General features: G+C 32.4%; 1 protein-coding gene across 6 annotated transcripts in view; it reads right to left on the reverse strand.

Annotated features, from left to right (window-relative positions):
* Positions 1 to 2,228: 2,228 nt before the first annotated feature.
* Positions 2,229 to 25,952, reverse strand: part of LOC124367798 (phosphatase and actin regulator 4B) — a 514,259-nt gene continuing 490,535 nt past the window's right edge. For 5 of the 6 annotated variants that reach the window (XM_046824917.1, XM_046824919.1, XM_046824914.1 and 2 more), the window contains 8 exons: positions 25,461 to 25,677; positions 23,854 to 23,886; positions 19,143 to 19,291; positions 12,444 to 12,600; positions 8,272 to 8,327; positions 7,684 to 7,787; positions 6,219 to 6,391; positions 2,229 to 3,579 (listed from right to left, as the gene is read on the reverse strand). In XM_046824917.1, the coding sequence (XP_046680873.1) occupies positions 3,564 to 3,579; positions 6,219 to 6,391; positions 7,684 to 7,787; positions 8,272 to 8,327; positions 12,444 to 12,600; positions 19,143 to 19,291; positions 23,854 to 23,886; positions 25,461 to 25,677 (905 nt within the window). In that variant the 3' untranslated portion in view covers positions 2,229 to 3,563. The remainder of the gene's footprint in view (positions 3,580 to 6,218; positions 6,392 to 7,683; positions 7,788 to 8,271; positions 8,328 to 12,443; positions 12,601 to 19,142; positions 19,292 to 23,853; positions 23,887 to 25,460; positions 25,678 to 25,952) is intronic. The other variant, XM_046824915.1, reaches the window with a different exon arrangement.

A 25,952-nucleotide genomic window follows, 5' to 3' on the forward strand; every position in this document is an offset into this window, starting at 1 on the left:
ACTCCTTTTTTCTTTTATCCAGACTTTTGGTAAAACATCTATACTGTGATGCCCTTTCTAAACTTGATGGTTATGAAATAAAGACATTTTTATTCTGAATGCAAAATAACAATCAATTTAGTGCATTTTACCAACCTATTATCTAAACACAGTATACATTGGATGAACAAATAAGTGTGAAGATCATTTCACAGCTCAAACAAGAGATATGGATGGTAGAAACCATCGTAAGGAGGCTGCTAAAAACAATCCCCGTCAGCTTGATAAATCCAAAAATATAACCATCAATACACTAGATCTAGTACAGAGTCGACTTGCTAGCAATCCAAACCTGTGCAGATTGTGTACAGACCTCATACCTTCAATTGTGACAACAAATGAAATTGTCATCACAAATCTAGAAATCACAATAATTAAACTTCTTCAGCCACGAAATACACATTGCCAGAACAGCCTTTAATATGGTATAAATGGTATTTCTTGTTATTTGTGGCAAGCCACCATCAAGTCAATGAACATCTATTTGGTAAACCATTGACACAGTTTCGACCCAAGCAAAGGCAGTTTCAAACTCACACCCATTATCTCCCATCTCTCAAACCTATCTCTCCTTACCTACATGGCTCACATTCTAAATGATGACTCGCTTAAGGCTCTCACTGAGCCTTCATTGGTGAAGATCCCTGAGCAACGTCTGTCCAGATGACAGTGAAGCCAGCAGCTCGTTCTGTACTTCTGAGCACCATGGCATTCCGGATATATGTGCAGTCTCCAACATATGGGCAAAGAGTAACCCAGCTACATACAGAAATTGACAATAGCCTCAAGGATACAAAACAAAATATCAACAAACTATGCCCCTTGAGGACTGATTAATATCTAACTGAAATCACTTTCGTACACTTAGTAAATTTATAATTAAATACATTTCTAAATTAATATAGTCTCTCACAAATGTCCCCCATTCATATCGTTATCATTTGGATTATCCTGTATAGCTTAATAATTGTGGTAGGTAGGCTGAATCGATTTTTAAATTCATTTATGCCATGCTTGAACTTTTGTTTTGTAGTAATCTTGTCTCTTAATGAATTCAATACTTTGTTGTATGAGATATACATATCTGTAGTTTGACCATATTCATAGTTTTATTACTTATTCAAAGAAGATTTATGTAAATGCATTTGTATACTTTATTTGTGTATCACAATATTTGTTAGGTATGGGTTTTTATTCATTTAAGAAAAGTTAATGTTCTTACAATTGTTGGTTTGTTTCGAAAGTACTTTAGGCAGTACTTTCAAGGTGGGCGGTATGTTGGGATCCACTGTTGGACAAGTAGTGGGGGGTGTGACCAACATTCCCTTAGTCCAGACCTATCAGTTGTGTGGTAACCCTTATGTTCAATGCCACACAAATTAATTTCCATTCTAACAACGCAATTTGGAAGGTAGATATAAAACAGGCATATGCCACAATACTTATGAGGGAGATGACATTGTTTGCTCCTCTATGGTTGTTTCATTCTTGTATTAATGTTTTCTTCAAACTAAAAAGAGCTCTGTTTGGTTTACCCTGCAATTCAGAGTAATCTAGTGAAGAGGTATTCTCATTGTCTCAAGATGTTTTACACACAATCTTTTTTTACATAATGCCATTAACTTGATAGGAATATCACCGCTTTGTACACACCACAATTATTGAAATCAGCTGACATAAACCTGTTTAATACTAACAATATTCATTGAAAAAACAACCAAAATGTAAAATAATAGCTAACGAATATATCTTCCTTGTTTTGTCCACACCGTTCTCTTACAGATATTTAATCGGAACAATTCAAGAATTGGCCACAACAGATGGAACGACAGGATTGGCTGCCGATGCGCTTTATTTGAAAATCACAATATAAAATCAGCGTGTCTGTAGAATATCAAATGCGTCAAAGGGTTCAGTCGTCATGAATGAAGCAACCACGTCTCAAGTTGTAATATAACTATTTCGCTAAGACCTCAAAGTTACAGTTAGTGACTTATTTCTTGGTGGCAACCCCAACTGCCATTCTATTTCGAAATTGTGAGGGAAAAGTATTATAACAAATACAATACGTATATACCACCATCTAGCTCTCCACCTCATACTTACCTTTCCTGAATGTCAGTTTAAAACACATGAGACCAAAGAGAATGTCTTCAACAGTGATCGGGTTTCAAATAAATATTGAATGATGGAATAAAAATTGTCTTTTATATTTACAGAAATAAAGTATAAAAAAATTTCAGTAAGAGAACCATAGATTATGAAGAAAGTGTCTCTTGTTTACGTATGTATCACTATATAGCTATATTTATATATATGTATAAATATATAACACAAATTAATGTATAGAAAAGTATACAGAAGCTCTGTCGTTTTCTACAAAAATTTCTTAAACGATTTGTACGGTAGCCAAAGTCAAGGTATTGATACCGACCAGTGGTGGTTTAGACAATGTAAATGCTGTACAGGCATCTGAACACAAAATAATACTGTAACCCATTATATTTACAAGATATGGCATTAAATGAGATAAATAAACAATAAGGTACATACAGTCACTCTGGGTCAAGTAGTTAAGATAAGACATGAATAAAAACTGTATAAAACCGATAAGTTCCCAAGGATCACAACAAATTTATATAAAATTCAAAGTGACATCACTTCATTAACATTCATAATTTCTCAAAAATAACAGTCAATACAATTGGATTTCCTATTGCACTTTATTAGACGGTAATAAAATGGTGCAAATAAATTATATCCTACAGTAATTATTGATAATAACAAAATTATTCACAATATAATATTACAATAATTATTTTAAAAATCACTAGCTTTACAGAAATATTCTACGATAACAATCTATCGAGAGCTCATACTTTCATAGAGGATAAATTAAATACAATTATCATTAACAATATTAACATTTTTTAATTATATCCAATTAGTTGGACTCTGACCCAAAAGTCTTCTGAAGTGAACTTCCACAAACACAAAATAGTAGCAAGCTAACAAAAAACGCAGATGCCACATTGATTTCTTCCTGTGAGTGGTCGAGCGCTCCTAGAAAACTTGAGGTTTTGCACGACGGCAATGGAGGTTGAGTAATTTTAGTTTTCACAAATTTTAATTAAAAACTAAAGCGGTTAAGAAAAGCGAGAGCTCGAGTTAATAAGACCGAGGGAAACTAAAAAAAATCACAGATTCTCCCCCAGTATGAGCGGGACCAAGCGACATTTATATATAAGTGTGCTAAAAATGCACTACTCTGCTATTAACAAACCATCTCTCAGAGAAATGGCCTTTTCTTGATTTATTAAACATAAAGTATCATTTTATGTACAAACAAGGAGTCGGACGTGTCGCAGTACCGACGCCCACGAATCGACTGGAGTCGTAACAAGAACGAATCAGCAAAAAGCTTTCAAAAGGTTTAGTTTATATACAAGACTGTTTAAGTGTCCAGTTTTTTTGGGTGGGGAGGACTGTACAAGGGGGATCTAGGGGCCCGGCCGTCGCAGGCGTCATGGCCTGTGAAATCTGAAACAGACAAATGTCAAGTGTTAATTTTCACCTCACTAAGTCATATACCAAGAAATATAACAAAACTCCTTAGTTTTGAGTACCTAAATATAAATAATATGCATAGAAATGATATATTTATCTTATTTATTTTAAATTTAAAAGTAAATCATGACCAATTATTTATTTATCTCTAGTATTTGTTCTCTGAAGAGTATTTTAACACATTCACTACGGGTTACACACCAGCGGTTAACAATACAATTGCAAGCTACAAGCCTCGTTGTTGCTAAGATATCAGTTGTAGTCAATTGGGAATACTCCCATAGTTTTTCATGTCTGTATTCATATACGTTGGTTTTAGTTTTTAGGAATTTTTGGGTTTACAGGTAAAATGTAAACACAATTTTATAAGCGTTTTGGAAACATATGTAATAGCGTATTTGTAATAAATGTGTAAGATAAATGTTGAACATTGAAAATGGCGGTTTTAATAAGAAACAACAAAACTGTGACTGTGAACACGGCAGTGGAGCGTGACTGGAAATGTCAAACTATGCGGGTTACATGCCGGCGGTTAACAAACCGAAATGTCCAGTATCAACAGAAACATCACTTCAACTTCAAATGGGACCATATTCTGATCTTTAGAACACACACGGTGACACAATATAAATAAACCTTTTAACACTTTTTTTGTAAAATTTTATTTTATAATAAAATAAAAGTTAGTACCTGAAGATGAAATCACAGATTTCGAAATGTACATTGTAACAAAAATAAAAGTTTACAAAAAAAAGTGTTAAAAGGTTTATTTATATTGTGTTATACATATTTATAAAACACTTTTCAAGGCTACATCTCTAACACACGGTGAGTTTTTATGAATTTTTATTTTTCCATTTTTTGGGTTTTCTTTAACGTATGTTCCCGCAGCGAATGTGTTAATGTATACAAATAAATGAACAATTTGTTTCATGACTTTTTATTTTTGTTGTTTTGTAAAATCTAGAAAAGTGATTATTTGACTCTTTATGATGGGCTGTTTCCTTATTTTGAGCTGCAGTGATAACCAGCCTAATAGAAACATCACTGTCTAGCAAGACTAAGATATTGACGCTTAGGTGTTAATACTAAATTAGAACTATGACCTGATTATCTATTCAGTATGATCTTATCACTTATGTAGGAGGCGTGTTTTTTTAAGTAAGTACTGTTTGAAATTTTGATTTTGTCGCTGCAAACCTGCGGTTGGTATCCTGCGCTTGCGTACTGTCTACCTTACATCTGCTGCAAGCCACAGACACTATTAAAGCAAAATTCGTTCGTGTTTACAGCTGTTTATGAACATATAAAACGCCTTTGTCAGTTGAGAATCAAGCAACTGTAAAATACACGCTGTTATTTGTTTTCAAAGTGCTAGGTGTGAAAGTGGGGAAATTCACTGTCAAATTTTTAAGTGTACAGACAAGACGTTATGAGTCGTAAAATGGCAAACAAATGAGTAACAGCTTTAAAACATGGCCGAAAGAATACTCATGGTAATAAAAAAGAGTGACCCCAGTTACCATTCACAATATGGTACAGATAGTGCATAAAAAAGTGAAAATTAACTGATATTTCACTATTTACTGATCGCGAGAGAAAAGAGACCTGGATTCTGGCCTATCTGAAATTTGCAGGCGCTACTACCAGTATGTTGCCGCGCCTTGTTTCGTAATTCCATTATTGTTTCACTGTTCCATTGCTATGATAAACAATTCGCAGGGTTGGCTGTGGGGCGAAGCGCCTGAAATTATCGTGCGGCAACACACTAGTACACAGCTGTTCGCCGGCACGGGCCAGGTCTCTTCTTTTCTCTCGCCACCAGTACTCATTATCAAATGAGTTCCTCCAGTTATAGGAAGAATTCTCTATAAAATTAGGATCAAAAATTGTTTAACTGCATGACAATGCTTGTCCAAATGTCAAAAAACGAACGCAAAATCTCATCACAACATTTGACTATGATCACTTTGATAATCCTCCACATATCACCAATATAGCGCCTATTGATTACCAAGTTCTTATTGCAACATATTGTAGGTCAGTGCCAAAATGATAAAAACACGGTCAAAAACGATTGTGTTGCAATCACAATTAAATCAGGCAACAAACTTCAATGACAATAGTATAGGAAAGAGTTTTTTTTTTGTACGGTAAGTACCTTAATATTGGTGGCAATTATGTAGAAAAGTAGATAAAAGTGTAGGCTTTCGTTTAAATATAAAATTGTTACATAAAGTGTACTTCTTATATATATATATATATATATATATATATATATATATATAAAGACAGTACTTACATATAAAACATGCCTCATACCTCAAGAGTGTAGCAACCCCTGAGAGAACCATCCTTAGGTACATACCTGAATAGCAAGCCTCAAAATATTCTTTTAAGTTACACTCATTAACAGGAAGACAAAGATTTGAATTCAATACCAAGACTATAGAAAGTTCTTTCCCAAAATTTCCAGAATATCTTAGAGAATACTGTAGGAGAACAATAGTTTGGCAATACCATTTAGCTCTTTACATTTAGTCCCATCGACTTCTAATTTTAAAAACTAAATCGGTTATCCTAAAAAAGGCATAAACGTTTTGAGTGCCTACCTGGTAAGGTGCCTGGACTCCTGATGGACCTCCATCTCCGAACTCTTGAACTCATTTAGCTCCTTGCGAATCGCAGCTTTGTCCTTGGGCGTGAGTCGTGTCCACGGTTTGTCCGCGCGGCGATCATAGTCATGCGCCTGCGTCACCTCGATGTAGTCATTGAACCGAATAATCTGTTATTAGAACAAAAACATTATTTTGTTGCAAGAGACGTAATATAAAATGTTATATTTGCAATTTAAGACAAGAAATTTTTTGTTTTGAACATTATTTGAATAACAAGCACCAAAACCTTTCTATAAACTATTATATCTAAATTTTGATGTAATCAACATTTCAACCTTTCAGGAGGAGAAAGATATCAATGAGAAATTGAAAAATAATTTTTAAATCCAAGCAAATGGCATGTTTAATATTGAAAATCTTTGACAAAATGAATAGAACAGTATAAGAAACACAAACTTTGGGTGATTTGAAAAAAATGTGCGGCAATTTAAAATTGTTAGTTATGTTTTGGTCAACACTGAACTCGTGCAGTTAAGTGCTCATTGAGTAGACTTTGTGTGTTTTAATCGCACTCAACTTCACATTGCAATTACAAATATTGCTGTAACCACGAAAAGAGCCTAAAATAAACCAAGAAGCAAATATCTTCGACGACATTAGAATTTCTCTTAGATATGGTACGGAGAATTACAGTATTAGCACTATGATATAATCTATAGGAGATAATCTACAATCACATAACTTTTTAAAATTGATTTGTAAAAAATTCTCAAGTTACTTATCATCATCTCATTGAGTGGCTTTATTTAAAGAAAGTAGATCTACCAGATAACTGGAGCGGTTCACTAATGGCGTATAATATTTGTAAAATTGTTCTGAATATAATTTTACTTCTAACACTAATTTGTGTTACCTATGTTAACACGTACTTAACACCAAAAGGCAAAAGTTTATTCCACAGAAAATTTGGAGAACAATTTGAATAACTGACTTGAAATTTTGCATGAAACTCTATTTCCTACAAAGACAAGATCGGGTTTGAGAATGTTGCTAGTCCATCCATGGGAATTGACTGAGCATTAGCAAAGCTTGTCATTTAGGGGGAATGTTTAGAATTCTAGTATCAGTGTACTGACTTTGTATTACATTTGTTAAATTTAGAATTCATATGGGTGGTGAGGAGCTAACTTCTTCACCACTACTCTATTGTTAGGCTCATAGAATAATATTTACAAGCTATTATTAGGAATTCTTCCTACAATAACTTTTTAGTTTTACCAATGATTTACTCTATTTTAATTTTTTAGATTTTATATCCTCATACTAATAATTATTCTTGTTTCTTTCTTTACTTTTATTTTTCAATTCAATTTGTCTGAAAATTCATATAGTACAAAACTAATTATAACTCATGATCTCCAATGTTTACATAACATATTTATAGCAGGAAAGTGCTTACCTTCTTCTCTTTGAGCTCCTCGACAGTTGGCCTGAAACTCAGTTTCCGCAACAACATCCGCTTCTTCTCCTCTTTTAACTTCTTTTCCTCTGCGGCACTTTGTTCTGGAAGAAGAACATCCTTGTTAAGAATAATTGTAATAGACAAATTTGACAAGCTTGTAAAGATTTAAATAGCTTGGATATCATAGTGAAATAACTGACAATGTATGATGAATAACTTTTTAAATTTATAGACATGTTCTTTATTTTTGTGTAGCTAATTTGTATAGATTATCTAGCTTCATTTACTTCTCAACAATATCTTTGACATTAATTTAAACTCAGACTGACATTAGATTTGAGTTTTCTATAGTTTTCAAAACTTTATTGCCGCATATGTTGTTAGTAAAATGATAAAGATTATGGCTATGACAACTAAGTGAAGAATAAAATACTAAAAAAGTATAATACATACAATTTATGAATATATGTGACAGTAGTTCATTTAAACATCTCTGAATTACAATAACTTATTTTCTAAACAATTAAGTCTTTTTACAACAATCCTTTCTATGGCAATATTTTTAAAATTCCTCAAAATACTTACTTTTTAGAATGTTTCTATCCTCCAGTTCCTCTTGAGTAGGCCGCATACTCAACCTCCTATAACCACAATAGAAAATGTTATATTTTAATTATTACAGCTTCTGCTACATTGTAATTCTAAAAAAAACTATAGGATAATCTTATGCAGTTAGATGGACTAATCAACTTATTGTTATTTTGTGTCACATTTTAAATTAACTTGCGATTTAACTTAGCTTTAAGTATAATATTTTATAATACTTTAAACTTCTTTTGGTTCTTCTTCGGGGTTTTCAACAATGGATGTTTAAAAATACTATTTTAAAGTCACTCCATTCCTTTGGACAATGAATTTAAGTTGATATTTTCATAATAAATGATCAAAGGAATTGACATGCTTGAAATAACGTTTTTATAAACATTAAAAATGTATAAATTCACTACAAACTGCACCAACAAATAAAATGTTTGGAACTAAAAGCTAATATAAAAATAAGATTGAGATATTTAAAGAGTAGATGGAATCTTGTATAGAATTACAAACTCATATTTTTTCAATCATCTGATTTCTTTATCTATTCTATTTACTAGCAAAATAGGATAAACTTATTGAATTTTAAATTAAACTGAATGTAATGAGAATGCTTTATTACACTTATTTACATATTCTGAAATAAAAATATTTTCAAAATTAATCTGTGAAAAATATTGAATTTAAAACATAAAATCCATAGCAAAGTTCTGAAGCCACAAGTTTACTATAGATCAAGCTATCTCTCAAAAGCACTTGTACCATGACCAGTAAGATTAGCAAATTAAAAAACTCTGGGAGCAGAAACCTCAGATTTACTAAGACATTACATCAAAACAAACTAAATACAATTGACAAAAAAGAATAGTGACTCCGCAAATATATTTCAATAGATACACATACTTTCGGAAAATATAATGGTGGTAAAGCTTTTATTTTCACAAATATATTTTTTATATTATTTTAAAAACTGAAGTTTTTTTATGTATTATTTATTCATACAATATAACAGATTTCATAAATCAATAACTTAAGTATAACTAGTTAGACTACATAATTTATGATTTACAGAACTGATTTTGATATACCAGTACCAGCTTATAATGGTAAATGATTTAAGCAAAAATACTCCTGAAACTGATTTAATATTTTTTTACTTACGGTTTGCTCATATTTACTTTCAAATGATATGATTATGATTTATAAGATCAATGTTATTAAAAGAATTTTTTTTAAATTTTTGTACACCGATTTTAGATATCTAAAACTCAGATGCACCTTTAGTGGATATATATCAGCCTATGGGATGGGGCCTTTACTGGTTTCCAAAGTTCCAATATCAATTTTATTAGAGTTTTTTGTTTTGTTCAAAACAAAACAAGTGTTGTTCAGGCAGCAATTCTCAATCCAATAATCAAGTTAATATCACCTGATTGGTTATAACTTCCAACTTAAAATTATATACTGTATAATATTATCCGCTTATTTCTTTATAGTAGTTTCCACAATCATTTTTATAAAAGTTTTTATTATTTTTCAAGTATCAACCAATGAAATTTATAAAGTCAGAAGCAACATTCAAAGTTTTAAACTAGTACTATTCATTCATCTCAAGATTCTGGTATTTAGTGCCAGAATTATAATCATGATCAGCACAATGTCTTACTGCAATCAGATTGAATAAACCTCTGCAAAATGGTAAAAATTGATCTACTTCAACAAAAATTACTACCACTTTTATGGTTTACTGAAAGAGAAGTGACACATAATTTGCTTGTAGTGGTAACATTTTATAAGCAAACAATTCACATCTCTTTCAAAAGCTTATTTCAACCACATTAAATGCACTAAATTTAACAGTTTTTCAAAATTTATTGATGAAAGAACAGAGAAAAGTATTCTTTGTTATATTTTACTTTATATTAAATTTTAAAATGCCTATTAAATTCTAAAAAGTACGTAAACACATAACAAACTAAATTTTAATCCCAAATTTAGTTACTTGCTATTATAAACTCCCTTTTTGGAGGAGAAGTAACATTCTTAACAATAACCACACTGTGTGAAATCTTTTTAATGGTTTTTTATAGAAAAAAATTAACAATCTCTAAGTGACATCATGATAGTGTCCAACTGAGTTTAGAATTTTACCTTTTTTCAAACTGTACCCATTTTGGAAAGAATGATCAGAAATTGGTTTTCTTTGTGTTTGCTGACTGTATGTGTTTTTGTTTGTAACCTGCAAACACATCTCTCAGTGATGGATGTATCCCATAAGGCAGGGGTGCCCAACCTTTTTTACCCAAGGGCCACATTGTAAAGCCTTTATGGCCAGGCGGGCCAACATCCCAGGGAATTTGGAACCCCAAACAAAACGTATTGCCCGGGGTTTGTTCCAGAAATCTTGTGCAAAATATGAGTTTTAAGGTTATTTGGCCCTTGTTTCCTGATTATTGTAATTTCTTATTATTTATTAGTTGTTATTGAATACATTGATTTTAATTAATCCTACTAGGATACTAGGACACACAAATTACGTGGCGAGTGGTGACCTTGAGTTGGGTAGGGGTTACGTCGCCGCACCGCGCGCTGTGCTGTGCTTTACGCGCGCGCTCTATTCGCCAGCCGGCAGCCACCACCGTAGTCAGTGAAATCTGTCAGCAACTACTTTACTTCTTTGAACACTCATACTCCACCAAATGAATACGGCTCGTTCTACGTGAAATCAACTGGACTGCTTGGTTCTCAAAATTTGTATTTATTTAATATTTCAAATGCTTGTAAACAAATTTGGTTGTTTTGGCAACAAGGCGGGCCACATAAAACTGACTCGCGGGCCGGATTCGGCCCGCGGGCCGTAGGTTGGGCAGCCCTGCCATAAGGACATTGGTTGATAGTAAACGACCCAAACATCTACCTGATTGATACAAAGCGTTGTTCACTTTACTTCTAAAAAGAAAACTGTATTACCTTAGACGTGCTAGTTTCAACTTATTATGCTTATTTCACTCACATTTAAGATATGGAATAACATTATGGGGCAATAGTAGTGGTATCCAAAAAGCTTTTAAATGGCAGAAAAAGGCATTGAGAGCTATTAAGAATTTACATGAAAGAGAAACATCTGTACCAATTTTTAAGGAACTAAAAATAATGACAATTTCAAATTTGTATGTTTGTTGTTGTTTAGTGAATGAAGAATCGTTATGTAATTTTTTAAGTGGAAAGAAAATTTATAGTGTTTTTACCAGAAAAAACAATAGTCTAGATTTACCTACTTTCAAAACTTGAAAAAAGTAAAAGCAGACACACCACACACGCACGCACGCACGCACGCGCACACACACACACACACACACACACACACACACATACACACACACACATGTATATATATATATATATATATATATATAAAATATATAAATTAAGCTATTTAACAAATTACCGGAAACAGTATGGTCTGTACCTATAAAAAGATTTAAAATAGCAGTGGATAGCTGGTTAAAAGAGAATGTGTATTTTATTCTGTTGATAGTTTTTTTTAGCCTGTGATACTAGCACTATATATTTTTATATATGGTGGGAAGAAACTCTTTAATGCTCTGCCAGAAGAAATCAAGAATAATCAAGATAATCTCAAGAAAATGAAGACAGTAATGAAGAACTGGCTACTGCAGAAAACCATCTATACAATAGAGGAATTCTACTCTTGGAGGCAACTCAATCAAGACCACTAATACTTTTTATAATAAGACTTAACTAATAACTATGTACATCTTATTTCCATTGACGCTACTTGTAATCTTAAAGGTTATCAATAAAGAATCTCTGATTTCTGATTTTAACTACATTGATATATTGTTTTTTTATTTTATTTATTTCTGTTTGTGTATTAAGTGTATGTATGTGTTACTGCTAATATAGTTTTAGAATAGATTATTTATATATTTATTTAATTATTATTTAGTATAGATTATTTATATATTTCATTTAATTATTATAACTTCATTGTTACCTTATAGATAACTACCGAGAATTTGACAAATGTCCTTTAGACAGAGATTTATATTATGAAAATGGTTAATTGTAAATCTGACTTTGTCAATTGCACAATGTGTTTAAAGACAATAAAAATTCTTGATTCTACTCTATTATCGTACCGTATCAGCCGAGCTCCGACTGCCTCCTTGTTCTCCTGCCGTTCTTTCTCCGACTGCAGCTGCAAGATGTTGCGGTCTATCAGCTCCTGTCTGTCGGGCCGCAGCGCCAGCTTCAGTGCCAGACTGTCCTTGCGAGCAATCTTGGCTGCCAGCCGCCCTGCACAGCATGAAAACATTAATTAAAACTTCAACTTACTCAAAATCAAAAGGAAAATAGTCAGAATTCTTTGTTACTTTGAAGCGAGTTGTTACATCTAGAAATACTCAGACATTAATGACATAAGTCAGTGGATAATGTCCTTATAACTCGTACAGTGTCAGATTTTAATTCACCAGCCCAGCCGAGTGTTACTAGATGTTAGTTTTGGCTCTGAAAACCTTGTGGTCAGACCAGACCGAGGCTGTGGAGTAGCCTATACGTAGTAACGCTCTAGTAATTTTTTGGGAAAAGAGGATTAGATCAGACTTGAAGACAGGCCTCAGGACTCAGGCAACCAAAAATATTTGTCTCTCCATATGCAAAAGGATGGATAGACTCCAAGATCTAAGCAAGGAGAATATACAACTAGTACTTGGGATGTTAACAGGGCATGGGCCTCTTAGAAAACATGACTGATAAATGCACACTCTGCAGACAGGTAGAAGAATCAGTAGAACACATATTGCCAAACTGCACTGCCATTTGCAAAACCAGGAAAAATTCCTAGGAGCATATCTCCTCAGCCCAAAAGACATCAGAGAACAGGAGCTCTCAAATGTCATAGGTTTCTGTAAAAGCTTTGGATTCTGAGGGTCCAAAACTTACATAAGGGAGGCACAGAGGGCCTTTCAGAACAAAGTGCAGAGACTTTTTCCATCAAAGAAAGAAAAAAAGATGCAGGAGTATTTATCTGAGTTTCTTGAAAATTAAACTCAAAAGGAAATATTTCCTTTAGAGAAATAAATATACTACTATACTAATATACTATCAAATACAAATTTAGAAAAAAGATATCTCTTTCAAACCCCACAACTTCAAAAAGTTGCATTGTTTGAAATGAATTCATAATGTGAGATGAAAAATTTACACATCCCACAAAAAATTGTGTGGGTTTTATCTTAGTTTGATTTAGTGAAAACAAAACATTTCACCTTTCAATTGACTCAAAATGGCAGGATTTACAGTCCATTTTCCAAAACTCATAGAAAAAATTGTTTGTATTGCACCTTTTACAAATCAATCAAAACCACATTTTGGAATGTTTGAAGTATAATAATAATAATAACAAAATAAAACAATGAAGAATGCAAACCTAAACCTAATTCATTGACATACTAGTTTGTTCAGCCTCAGCTACCACGTTAAATTCAAATAATTTTGTCCAAAATGGTGAATTATACTTGAAAATATTACTAATAGTTGTGGTTTTTTTATTTTAACTAAACTAGGGAGCATTAATATAACCATTCTGTTATAATTTTTTATTTAAAAGGTTACATAAAACAAAGTTTGGATGTTAATTTTACGTTAGTCACAAAATACAATTTTTATACTTAAAAATGACAAGTTAATGTTAATTTACGCTAATTTTATTCAAAATTTAATCAATTCAATTTTTGGACAAAATCTATTTTTATTTCTTAAATATAAAAAAGTATAAGAATAAATCACAACAAAATTTGTTGGGACTGACTTCTGCGTCAGTGATAAAAGTAACACTCAATAAGTATAACACAACAACAGTCCAACAAAGTTACTTAAGACGACCCAAGAGGCACACCAGCTCCCCAAGTTTATCCCCATTTCCATAAAGTTTACATTTATAAAAACTGACTTAGGAAAGCAAAACTTTTGTACAAATTCTATTGTTTTCCAACAACTTTCTGTTTGTGTTTCTTTGATATAACGAGATTACAAAGCTTAAGTTTGAATGTTAAACTTTAGTTATCAAGTGACAATGTTACTAAGGCTAGTAAGTTGCTTGGAATTCTGAGGGCTGATAATAGCCTGTTTTTATTACATTTGAAAACATTAATATAGCACTGTCAGTAACAAATAGACAATATATCTTTATTTGTAAATTCTTTGAGAATAACAATGGCATCAATATGGAAATGCCATCAATGGAAAGAGTCAAGAAAAGTTCAAGTCAATTGAGTTCTCCAGTTTGTGAATTCATCAATGGTGTAAAAGGGGTGCTCCACCCACCACCCTTTTCAGCTTTCCCTCTTGAAAGCGTTTGCTCTCTTCTTGTAGTTTGATTTCTTCAGGCAGGATTAGGTATGCTGTCATTGAGAATTAGAGCTATATCATCTATGGTCATTGCATATTCATCCAAATGAGTGGGAATGTCATTTGCAAATAAGAAAAAGAACAGGGCCCAGCACAGATCCCTGTGGCACACCTCTTAAAGTTGTAAGAACTTTAGACCTCATATATCAAGTTAATCCTCTTTATGTGTGTGCCAGTTCAACCACCTGTTGCCTGTCTGGTAGATAACTTTCAAACCATCTGGCTATAATTCCTCTAATACCAACTGCCTCCAATTGTACTAATAGTTGAGCATGGTTCAGACAATCAAATGCCTTGCTGAAATCAAGTAGAATAGAAATAGTAGCGTTGCCAGCTTCTAGTTGATCAATTATTAACTCCACTAGACTTATAACAGCATTAGTTGTGGATCAGACTTTAATAAAGCCATGCTGATGCTTTGTGAGGCTTCAATTCAATTCAAAAACTTATTTATTCCCAAATAAAAAAATTACAACTTCATAACACATTAATGAGAAGTTCAGAAAGTTAATATCAGCGATATCGTGTGATAGTTTCCCATATCAACTGCATTTAATTTTTGAGTAAAGGTATAACTTTGGTTGACTTGAGCTGTGACAAAAAATTTTCTTTCCTTAAACGACATGTTGATGAGAAAAATCAATGGGTATGCAAGATCATGACAAGAGACTTTTAAGAACTTAGATGACACCTTATGTATTCCAGCTAGCATTTTGTTTTTGAGAGTCGAGAACACTATTTTTATTTATTTTACTGAACCAGGGTACAAAAGCAAATTTGGAATTCCACAGATTAATCTACAAGCGTCAAATTGTGTATGATTATGAATAATGATATAGATGTTTACGTAAAATGTCTAAAACTGTACTGGCAGATTGAAGACACGTCTCTGCCAATAGACGTGGCAGTATGAGAACATTAAATTGCCAAACATGAACTTTAAAAAGCATAATTTATTAAGATAAGCTAACATTACATGTGCAAAACTATTTTTATCATTTTTGTTAGTTAATTAAAGTTGTATTGCCATTTTCTTACTCCTAGGAATGTAGATCAGCTATATTTTGGTCAATCTCGTCTTTTACTAATCACAATCAATCATTTTACGGCCATCGGGATTCACCAGTTAGGATACATAAACAATCATTATTACCGGTCATAGACCTTTAAATGGCACATCGCATGAGTCCTACTTTATTTGATATTTCACATGTAAAATTACCTTCAGTTTGGGTATTCTAGATATTCTGTAAAGGACATTTCAATAACATATAGAAACTTTTGTGTAGTCTAGAGATGCTGCAAGATATTTATTTAGGTACAAATTTCTGAAACTGTAACAAAAACTAAAATTATTTGGACAGCTTGAAATTTGTGTAGTTTAACTCTCTGGTTCTTTACATGAAAACTAATATGCATATATATTACAAAGTATTATATTTTTTAGGAATGTTATGACAGTCAAATCCTAATAGAAAAGCGTGTATTTTAGAATTTCTTATAGAAGCTCCTAGGGTTAGAGTACTTTTTATATTTTCATTAATTCTGAAGGATTTTTATATATTATATAAAATAAATTGTAATTTTATATTATTATAATTATCTTATGAGAAATTTCATCAAAATAAAATAAACCATAATTACTGTGCTGGCAGCATTATTTTCACTCGGGATTTAGCCCAGATTTATTACAAAGGAGATAGAAAAAGGAAACAGGTCACAATTGTAACAATTAGCCTGAAGCCAAGAAATGTTTGTACCGATCTGGGTTGGACAGGTGGTGAACTAATTGAAGACATGTTGCCAGCTCTGGCCACGTAGCAGTCTCTACTCGGGGTTGACACTGATATTTCATCCTAACCTCTTACATACCATACACACGTAGCAGCCTCTACTCAGGGTTGACACTGATAGTTCATCCTAACCTCTTACATACCATACACATGTAGCAGCCTCTACTCAGGGTTGACACTGATAGTTCATCCTAACCTCTTACATACCATACACACGTAGCAGCCTCTACTCAGGGTAGACACTGATAGTTCATCCTAACCTCTTCCATACCATACACACTTAGCAGCCTCTACTCAGGGTAGACACTGATAGTTCATCCTAAACTCTTCCAAACCATACACACGTACCAGCTTCTACTCATGGTAGACACTGATAGTTCATCCTAACCTCTTCCAAACCATACACACTTAGCAGCCTCTACTTAGGGTAGACACTGATAGTTCATCCTAACCTTTTATATACCATACACACATAGCAGCCTCTAATCAGGGTTTAAACTGATATTTCATCCTAATCTCTTTCATACCATACACACGTACCATCCTCTACTCAGGGTTGACAATGATAGTTCATCCCAACCTGTTACATACCATATACATGTAGCAGAATCTACTCAGGGTTGACACTGACAGTTGATCCTAACCTTTTATATACTATATGATAGACAATGATAGCAGCCCATCCTAACCTCTTATACCACATGTAGCAGCCTCTACTCAGGGTTGACACTGATAGTTCATCCTAACCTCTTACATACCATACACACGTAGCAGCCTCTACTCAGGGTAGACACTGATATTTCATCCTAACCTCTTACATACCATACACGTAGCAGCCTCTACTCAGGGTTGACACTGATAGTTCATCCTAACCTCTTACATACCATACACACGTAGCAGCCTCTACTCAGGGTTGACACTGATAGTTCATCCTAACCTCTTACATACCATACACATGTAGCAGCCTCTACTCCGGGTTGACACTGATAGTTCATCCTAACCTTTTATATACCATACACATGTAGCAGCCTCTACTCAGGGTTGACACTGATAGTTCATCCTAACCTCTTACATACCATACACATGTAGCAGCCTCTACTCAGGGTTGACAATGATAGTTCATCCTAACCTCTTACATACCATACACATGTAGCAGCCTCTACTCAGGGTTGACACTGATAGTTCATCCTAACCTTTTATATACCATACACATGTAGCAGCCTCTACTCAGGGTTGACACTGATAGTTGATCCTAACCTTTTATATACCATACACACATTCTCAGTTACTTCCTGTTTGAAAGTAATACTGATCTAATTTAATTTAATCACATTACCAACTATGGTATTACCAATAATAGTTTTGCTACATTGAATCTCAAAATTGTAAACAAATACTTACAGTCAACATTGACACAACATATGCTTTAATTTTTAAATTTATCAATCATATGATTTTAAATTTCTATCCAACTTATTATAATGAAAGACTACCCTTGCACAGAGTAATGTGAAACATACAGACTGATGTGTATGTAAATAAATTTTAACACCAGAAAATTCAGATAAATTTAAAAATCAGCATTGATAGTCCTTCTCAATTACCGTATCAAGTTTAATTGAATTACTATTGAAATATACTAAAAAGTGAACACTTTTAGAGGCATTTAAGAAGAAAACAAAACAGGTGTGGGAATGGCATCATAATCTAAAATAGTAATTCCAGGTAAAAGTGTTAGAGAGGGCTTCTTAGCCCTAACTTCGCCTGGTAAAATAAGACATTCTTTACTTTTTTTTTTAATTCAAATGTATCAAAAGAAGCAAAAAATATAATCCTTTGCCCCTTTGTACTATTTTTATTATACAATACTGTATATAAATTTTTACACAACAGAAAAACTAAGTTAAGTTAAACTTTTTCTACCTGTGTTGTGCATCTACCTACATTGTGTAGTAACAAAAAATATATATGGACAAGGGATTACTATATTAGATTCATTCAGCATTTTTAATAATTATATTTTGTGTATTTAATCTTACAGACACTTGTAATCATTTCAAATGTTATTAAAAACGTTCACGTTGTAATAAATTTCAATAGTCAAAACATAACTTCTTGTTATTCTGTACTTTTTGGAAAACAGTATTGACGCCTTTGTATTTCTCTACAATATAACAAATAAAGAGATTGATTGATTGATAACTAAAATTAATACAGTTGTAGAGAATTACGATACATTAGTTAATATATTTTATTTTTGTCCTCATGGAGCAAGGACGGATTCAGTACCAATTTTCAGGAGGGGGCTACATTGATTTTAGTTTACCATTATATTTACCGTAACAAGAGATTTTGCATTTCAATGCAACAAAAAATAAAACGTTCTAAAAGAAATTTACTCACCCTCAAAGTTTAGTTGGTTTTTATGGTTACAACATGAATACCCTTGAGTGCAAGCACACACAGAGCGTGATAGTATTGACACGAGAAATCCATATGCTCTGTGCTGATCAGCAAGTTATACAAAGCACATTTGATCCGACAAAATCATCGGTTGCAGTCTAGATACCCAGGTCTTTGATTTCAAAAATCTTTTCTTATCAAAAACTAACTAACTATGACAACTGTACTCACCGTAAGTGCTGTCATTGTCATCGTCGTCTCTGTACAGGACTGGTCCGTCCCCGCTGCTGTCACTCTCTGCGTCATCGCCGTACGGCCGAGTGTTCTCCTTGTCCTCCAGCGTACACGGCAGGGCAATGCCGAATCTCACAGGTCGTGAGCTGTAATCAATGCAGACATAGGTTACAGATTAGAACAAACATACCTGAACCTCCATTCTTTAACTGAAGCAACATTAAGTTTTACACAAAACAATCACATTATGGGCTGTCCTGTTGGTGTTTTAATTTTATTCTCCACATAAAGTTTGAGTTTGACAAATAAATAAAAGCACAATTTTTATTACTGATAGTTACTGATTAATTGCTCTCATGGGTTAAGGAGAGAGCCAGTGTCTGATTTTATATTCCAGTTAGAAATAACACAGTTTCGAATTCCTGTCTGTCACCAAACGCAGTTTATCAGTATAATATAATCCATTTCAACAAAATTAAAAATAATTCTAAATGACCAGCCTCTAATGTATATTGTTAAAAACACTTTTGTGAATCTATTTTCATTAAATATTTTTAATGATAATAGTGAGGTAATATAATATACTCTATTATTTATAAACTTACAGTAGAACCATAAACTCTCCATAAACCAACTAAACTTATGAAACTAATCTTCCGATTCCCAAAAATTATATTTAACGTAGAATGCTGATCTAATAGTATAGGATATATATATATATATAATATATTCTTAATGTAAACAAATGATAATAAGGTACCTTCACTCTGATGTACGAGTGAATAACAATCTCGTAAATAACAATTAATAAAATTTATTACAAAATCACAAAAGTATGAAATAACTTAACTCGAAACTCCGTCAGAACTTAACTTTCTCCACCAGAAGATAATTCTACGTAAACAGCAGAAAATTATAGATTAGTAGAGAAATATAGATTGTTTATAAAATCCAAAACAGCTACTAAATTAAACAATAAATCCAATCTGTGCATGTAATTAGCAGTGTGTACCAAAAATTGAATGCGGACATAAAGTTGTGCAATAGGACGATAATAGACAGTTTACTACCTGCGGTGTGTGTGAGACATGCGCATTAGTTACGGTTGGAACTTGGCGAGTGAGATGCAAACACCGACGACCTGGTGACATTGTGCGTGCGCCAACTGCCAGCCTAACCAGTCTGAATCACACATGCAAATACTCCGTCTCTCCTCGCGTCGCTACATTTGCTAACTGATATGTGCATTACACTTGTACTGAAGGTTAATGTGAACTTGAATGTATAAATGTCCACTTGTGAACACTACAAGTATTTTACTCTGTTTCTTTCTTCAACGTATGTACTCAAGGATCCTCAACTTATTTTGATTAAACGCTTGTTGTCATAGATGAGTATTGTTTTTTAAAGTAGGAGCATTAAAAATTAGTAATAAAAATGTAGTTACAAGAGGTGACTACCAGGATGATTGATTATATTTCAAAAATTTGTATTTAGATTGGATACAATTTGTAAAATATACCGCAACATAAAGTGATCGGTGAACTCCAGTGTAATTACTTGTAAATTGTTATTTTCTACGAACATAGTGAGAAAAATACCTCCTCTGTGCAGAGTTAATTTTGTGGTGAATGTCTAGACGTTTACTAAGTTGGTTTAAATAATGTACAAAAGAAATCTTTGATTTCCTCTCCTTTCATCTCATTTTATTGGAGAATACTTGTTTTCCTAGATTCCTGCTTGGGTCTGTTAGACATTCCATATGGATCTGTCAGGAATGTTCTTCAGTGTTATGAAAGTTCTGCAAGAGCCTGTTAGAAGTTCCACATGGATCTGTCAGGAGAATTCTATATGGCTTTATAAGGAAAGTTCTCCATGAGAACATCCATGAGAATCAGAAGAGATTCGTATGGTTTTGTTAGGAGAGCTGTGCATAGGTCTATTAAAAGAGTTCTACATAGATTTATCAAGAGAGTTTCATTTATCAAGATTTGTCAGAAGAGCTTTTTGAGAGTTCAAATACCTCTTCTGGAGTATATAAACCAATAATTATATTAAAATAAATTGGCTTCACAAACACTTACCAATGTTTTATTTTTTATAGCACATGGGCAAGTTTTCACAGAATGTAAAAATGGTAAGCAAGTTGTAACTGCATGACTTATTCTCACTTTCAAGTAAGGCCTCATTTTTTCAAATTTTGGCCTCAGGACTGTGTCTAGCTTTTCATCAAGTTCTATTGGTTAGGTTTAACTGACTAGAGGGAGAATTGGCAAGGTGCAGGCTTCACTTGTTTACTACAAATTAGATGACACTAGTGCAATTTTAATACAGTATCAGGACAAAGACACTCAAGCGGTGAAAGCTACATCTCTGAATTATGCCTTCAGATGTTAAGTTACCAAACAGTGATAAAAAACTGTAATAATGAAAATTCTATATTGAAAAAAATAGTTTTACTTGCTTACATCAGCAGGTACTAGACAGACTCTTTAATACACCTTAATAAGCTTGTAGAATAAATTATCTCAAAGCATTTATAAGAATTTAATAATATCTAATAACAAGTAAGAACAACAAAATTATGTTGTAATATATAAAAAAATACAGTATATTATTCACATAAATCAATTCTTCACGTAAGTAAACTGCTAAACAAAAAAAATTATTACTATTCAAAATGACTGTTCAACTTATAGCCAGAGAGAATGGAAGGGATATAAAATGTGGTATAGTTATTTTAGCTACAGGAAAAAACCTTACTACATTGAAATGGTAACTAGCTGAACAAAAAAAACTTAAAACATAAACGTTTTCTCTCAATCAAAATTTAAAGAAAAAATCTTTCCAACTTTTGTGTATCTATAAACTGATATAATACCTCAGATTTGTATTATTTGAGAAATCAAATTTTATCTCCAGTATATACATTGATATAAGTGGTTTAACAGATAACAATGTATGTAAAATGGATAAACAAAACAAAAGCTATGAAAATACTGTAGTCCTATAGAAACAATGTACTGTATAATTGAATGAATTTTATTCCCAATAGTTTATCGATTAGCAAAATTTTAGGAGCTGAATAATCTGTTTTAAGGCCTTCAATACTATCTATTTGGAACATTTACTATGATAAAATAAATTCATGACATGCTAAGAAGCCTAATGAGATGAATTTAGAAAATTCTATGAGTAAAAGATAGTTAAAAATATGGCTACTATTTTGAGGTTACAAGTATTTTACAATTATTTTCTTCATATACTGTATTTAGTTCCCACAAATATCCTGTAACACAAATATCCTGTCCATAACATCAATCTAATATTAACTATATTTTATTTTCAAAAGTTATTTTCAAATTTATATTTTAAAAATTATAAGAATGAATATTTTTAAAACTAGGTTGTGAACACTAAATATACTGTATTTAATTATAGGCTAATTTCCATGATTATTTACTACATACCCTGATATCATTCTTATTAAAATATCCATAAGTATAAAGCAATAAAATGCTATGTAAATACCGAATTTGAAACTATTTCTGATCTACACTATTGTAATTCAGCAAATCAATACGACTTTTAAAATACTACTTCAAATAAATTTGAACTAAATAAATAAGAAACAATACAATCAAGTAACACTCATGCTGAAGATACATACAATAATTTATGAACTAAACTATTAAAATGAAGCTTAATGTTTACAATGCCATAATGATTTAATGTCCAATATTGCTATCATACCCTGATTAAATTTGTAATTGTGAATTGAGATAAGGTAATTAATTTATTAATTAAGTGTTGAAACCCAGTAAACCTTTGTTAATTCTTTTTTAAGCTACTGACGTAAGCACAGTATGTGGCTACATGCACAGAATTTATGTATTTGGGAAAAGTCAAGGATTTAAAAAAAAATTGTTTATAATTTAATCAATTTTTTTATAATTGCATATTGACTAATTTCAACTTCCTTTTTGACATACTAGATAACTTACTATTATTTATGCGGAATGTTTTTTTTAAATAATTTTAAATGTTTTGAAAAAATAAAGTGAAGTTATTAAGAGGGGCACTCACTATTCAGTTGCTGACCCCTCATCATGCTCAGTTTTTAACATGGTGATAAAGTTGAAAACAATTTTACAAAGAACACTTTGTCTCAAATCAATAAATACTTCACTATAGAAACTTAAAATTAGTGTCCTAATTTCAGTGAATATTTAAAACCCAATTATTTGTCAATGGTAGTAGTTGTATTCAATATAGTTTCTTATGGAAATATCTATACTGAATATAAATTATGAACAATTAGTGTAAATGGACAACCCTACTTTTAACAGTTCATTTAATCATAGTTTATCAATTTTGTATTTTGTAACAAATCATAAAAAAATTAATATAAAGAAAAAAATTCTTAATCATAAATTTTGAAAGTATTCATATTGCTCTTTGACACAATGTATATTACCATATTAATTAACACAAAAATACAGAATTCTCAGTCCTTGAACTGAACTATTTTCAATCTCATAACAATGTTGAAGTCCAGGAATGAAAAACACTGAAAGTAAACAGTTTTCTCATGTTTCTCAAGGGAACTTCTAGACACTCTGAATGGAAATAGTACACTACGTTCATATAAGCACAAGTACAGTTTATATAAGCGGAAGTAAAGTTTATATAAGCAGAAGTAAATTACCATATTCGTATCCTGGGCCGTAATGGCTGCCTTCTGTCCAGCATAAACAAAATCCAAATTGGTAAACAAAACTTAAAAAAAACTCAACTGAGGGCATCAAAACATTTTTGGAATGTCAAAAATCATAATAAATGGAAAATTAAAAATACTTGTTGATTGCCACTCATAATAAACGAATTATGTTCTATTCTAAAAATGTTATACTGTAAATCAAAATAATAACTAAAAAAAATCATTCACAATGTGAATAACCTGATCACTGTTTATGAATAAGTGTTGCCCATTCATGCTGCATTTGTGTAGGCAGAGGTGAAAAATACATTTATTGTGCAAGAAATGTAGGTAAAATAAAAATTTCCTTTCATTTAAATACTATTGGTGTGTTCTAAATACAAACCTACACAAAATTTTAAGTGGCATCGATTATAAAAAAATAACAAGCATAACTTTTATGTCTTTACAGGGTGAAATAAATTGTAAAATGTTTTGAAAACAGTACGTTTTCCAAAAAGGTAAATGAGAACAAAGAGTATACACCATAATTCATAGACTTTTAAATATGAGTTCTTAGGTGTTCTCAAACCTTATTAATGGATAGTAATTGTTGAAGATTTAATAATATTGTATAAAAATCCAATTGAATACTATATTTGTTTCTATGAAGCTTCAAAGTTCTTAACCAGAAGAAAGACATTTCATGATTTCACAAAGTGATTTCATATTTGGGGAAGGTCAATAAAAACAACGAACTTCCCCAACTTACGACACATTATTGCTGGCAACACGTTTGACTAATACTTTGTACCCTGGGGCTAGAATCAGTGTTATTTCAGCAAGTATATAAAGTATCATACAATATCAAATAAAATTACAGATTTAATAGTATCTAAAAATGTTAAAAATTGCTACATAGTTTGTTAGTCCAACAACCTTTGAAACTTAAAATATCTTACAATAATGTAACTATTGTTTCGGTATTTGTCACAGATTTGTAAAAAAAAATTAGTAAAACATCATTAGGACTCACAACAACACACAATAAGTAAAATACCAAGCACCAAGACTATCAGGCTGTTCAGAGTCACCTGTAGTATGATGAGAAAAATGCACATTTCTTTACTAAAACTTGATCCAGCCCCAAAATCAAGACATACGGATATAAACAACCAATAAACATAACCGGTAAGTTTGAATTTGAAAATACGGTGACTCACAGAAAATAATGAGTTCCAAGCTATACAGGGGTACCAATGCTGTGGTCCCCAACCCGACCTATACTATAGGTACAAAGTGTTAATATTTTTAAATGACCAAAAGTGATTTGATGGCTGACTGACAGCAATGGCAAAAGCAGCTGATCAGCTGTGATTACAATTTAGGTTGTATTTAATAGTTTGTGCTGAAATATCAGTCAAAGAAAAAAAAAGGAAACCAAAAGCTTGGTTAAAACAAAGTGTTTTAAAATATTTGAATATATTCCATGATCATACAATTTATACAATATTTGCAACTTCAGTGAATTAATCGCAGGTGTGTTTCGAGTCACTAATTCTAATCCCCCCTTCTCCCCGTGAATTCCAAATTTGCACCAGTGAATCCTCACTTACTTTAGCGGTCCAGGCCCGTCCTGCGTAGGAGTCGGGGGTTTCTTGAGGGCGGACTTGAGCGGCACAGCGTGGAACTTGGGCTCCTTGGCTGGTATCTCCTCAACGCGTGAGGTATCAATGGCAGGGTCTGGTCGTGTCACGCGCACTCCCAGTCCATCCTCCTCGTCCTCGTCCTCACAGGGGGAGTCATCGAGGTACTCTTCCTCTTCTTCCCCTTCTGGAAAAGCAAAGGCTCATTGTACATCGAAGGTCACCTGATATTCAATCTTAGACTTCCTATAATATTTAATAGAATCCAGCTACTTTCAAAGGGTTCAGAAAGCAACCTTCATTGCCATGAAAAGTAGTGCTAAATGGAAAATACTATTTCCAATTTAATACTGATGAATATAATAATGTATAGAAATGAAAAACTGCACAAAAAATGCATATGTATTTATGTGTTGGACTAAAAACATCAGTGACATTACTATGTTAAACCCAAAACATAAT

This window comes from Homalodisca vitripennis, chromosome 8 (assembly GCF_021130785.1).
Source record: "Homalodisca vitripennis isolate AUS2020 chromosome 8, UT_GWSS_2.1, whole genome shotgun sequence".
Lineage (NCBI taxonomy): Eukaryota > Metazoa > Arthropoda > Insecta > Hemiptera > Cicadellidae > Homalodisca > Homalodisca vitripennis.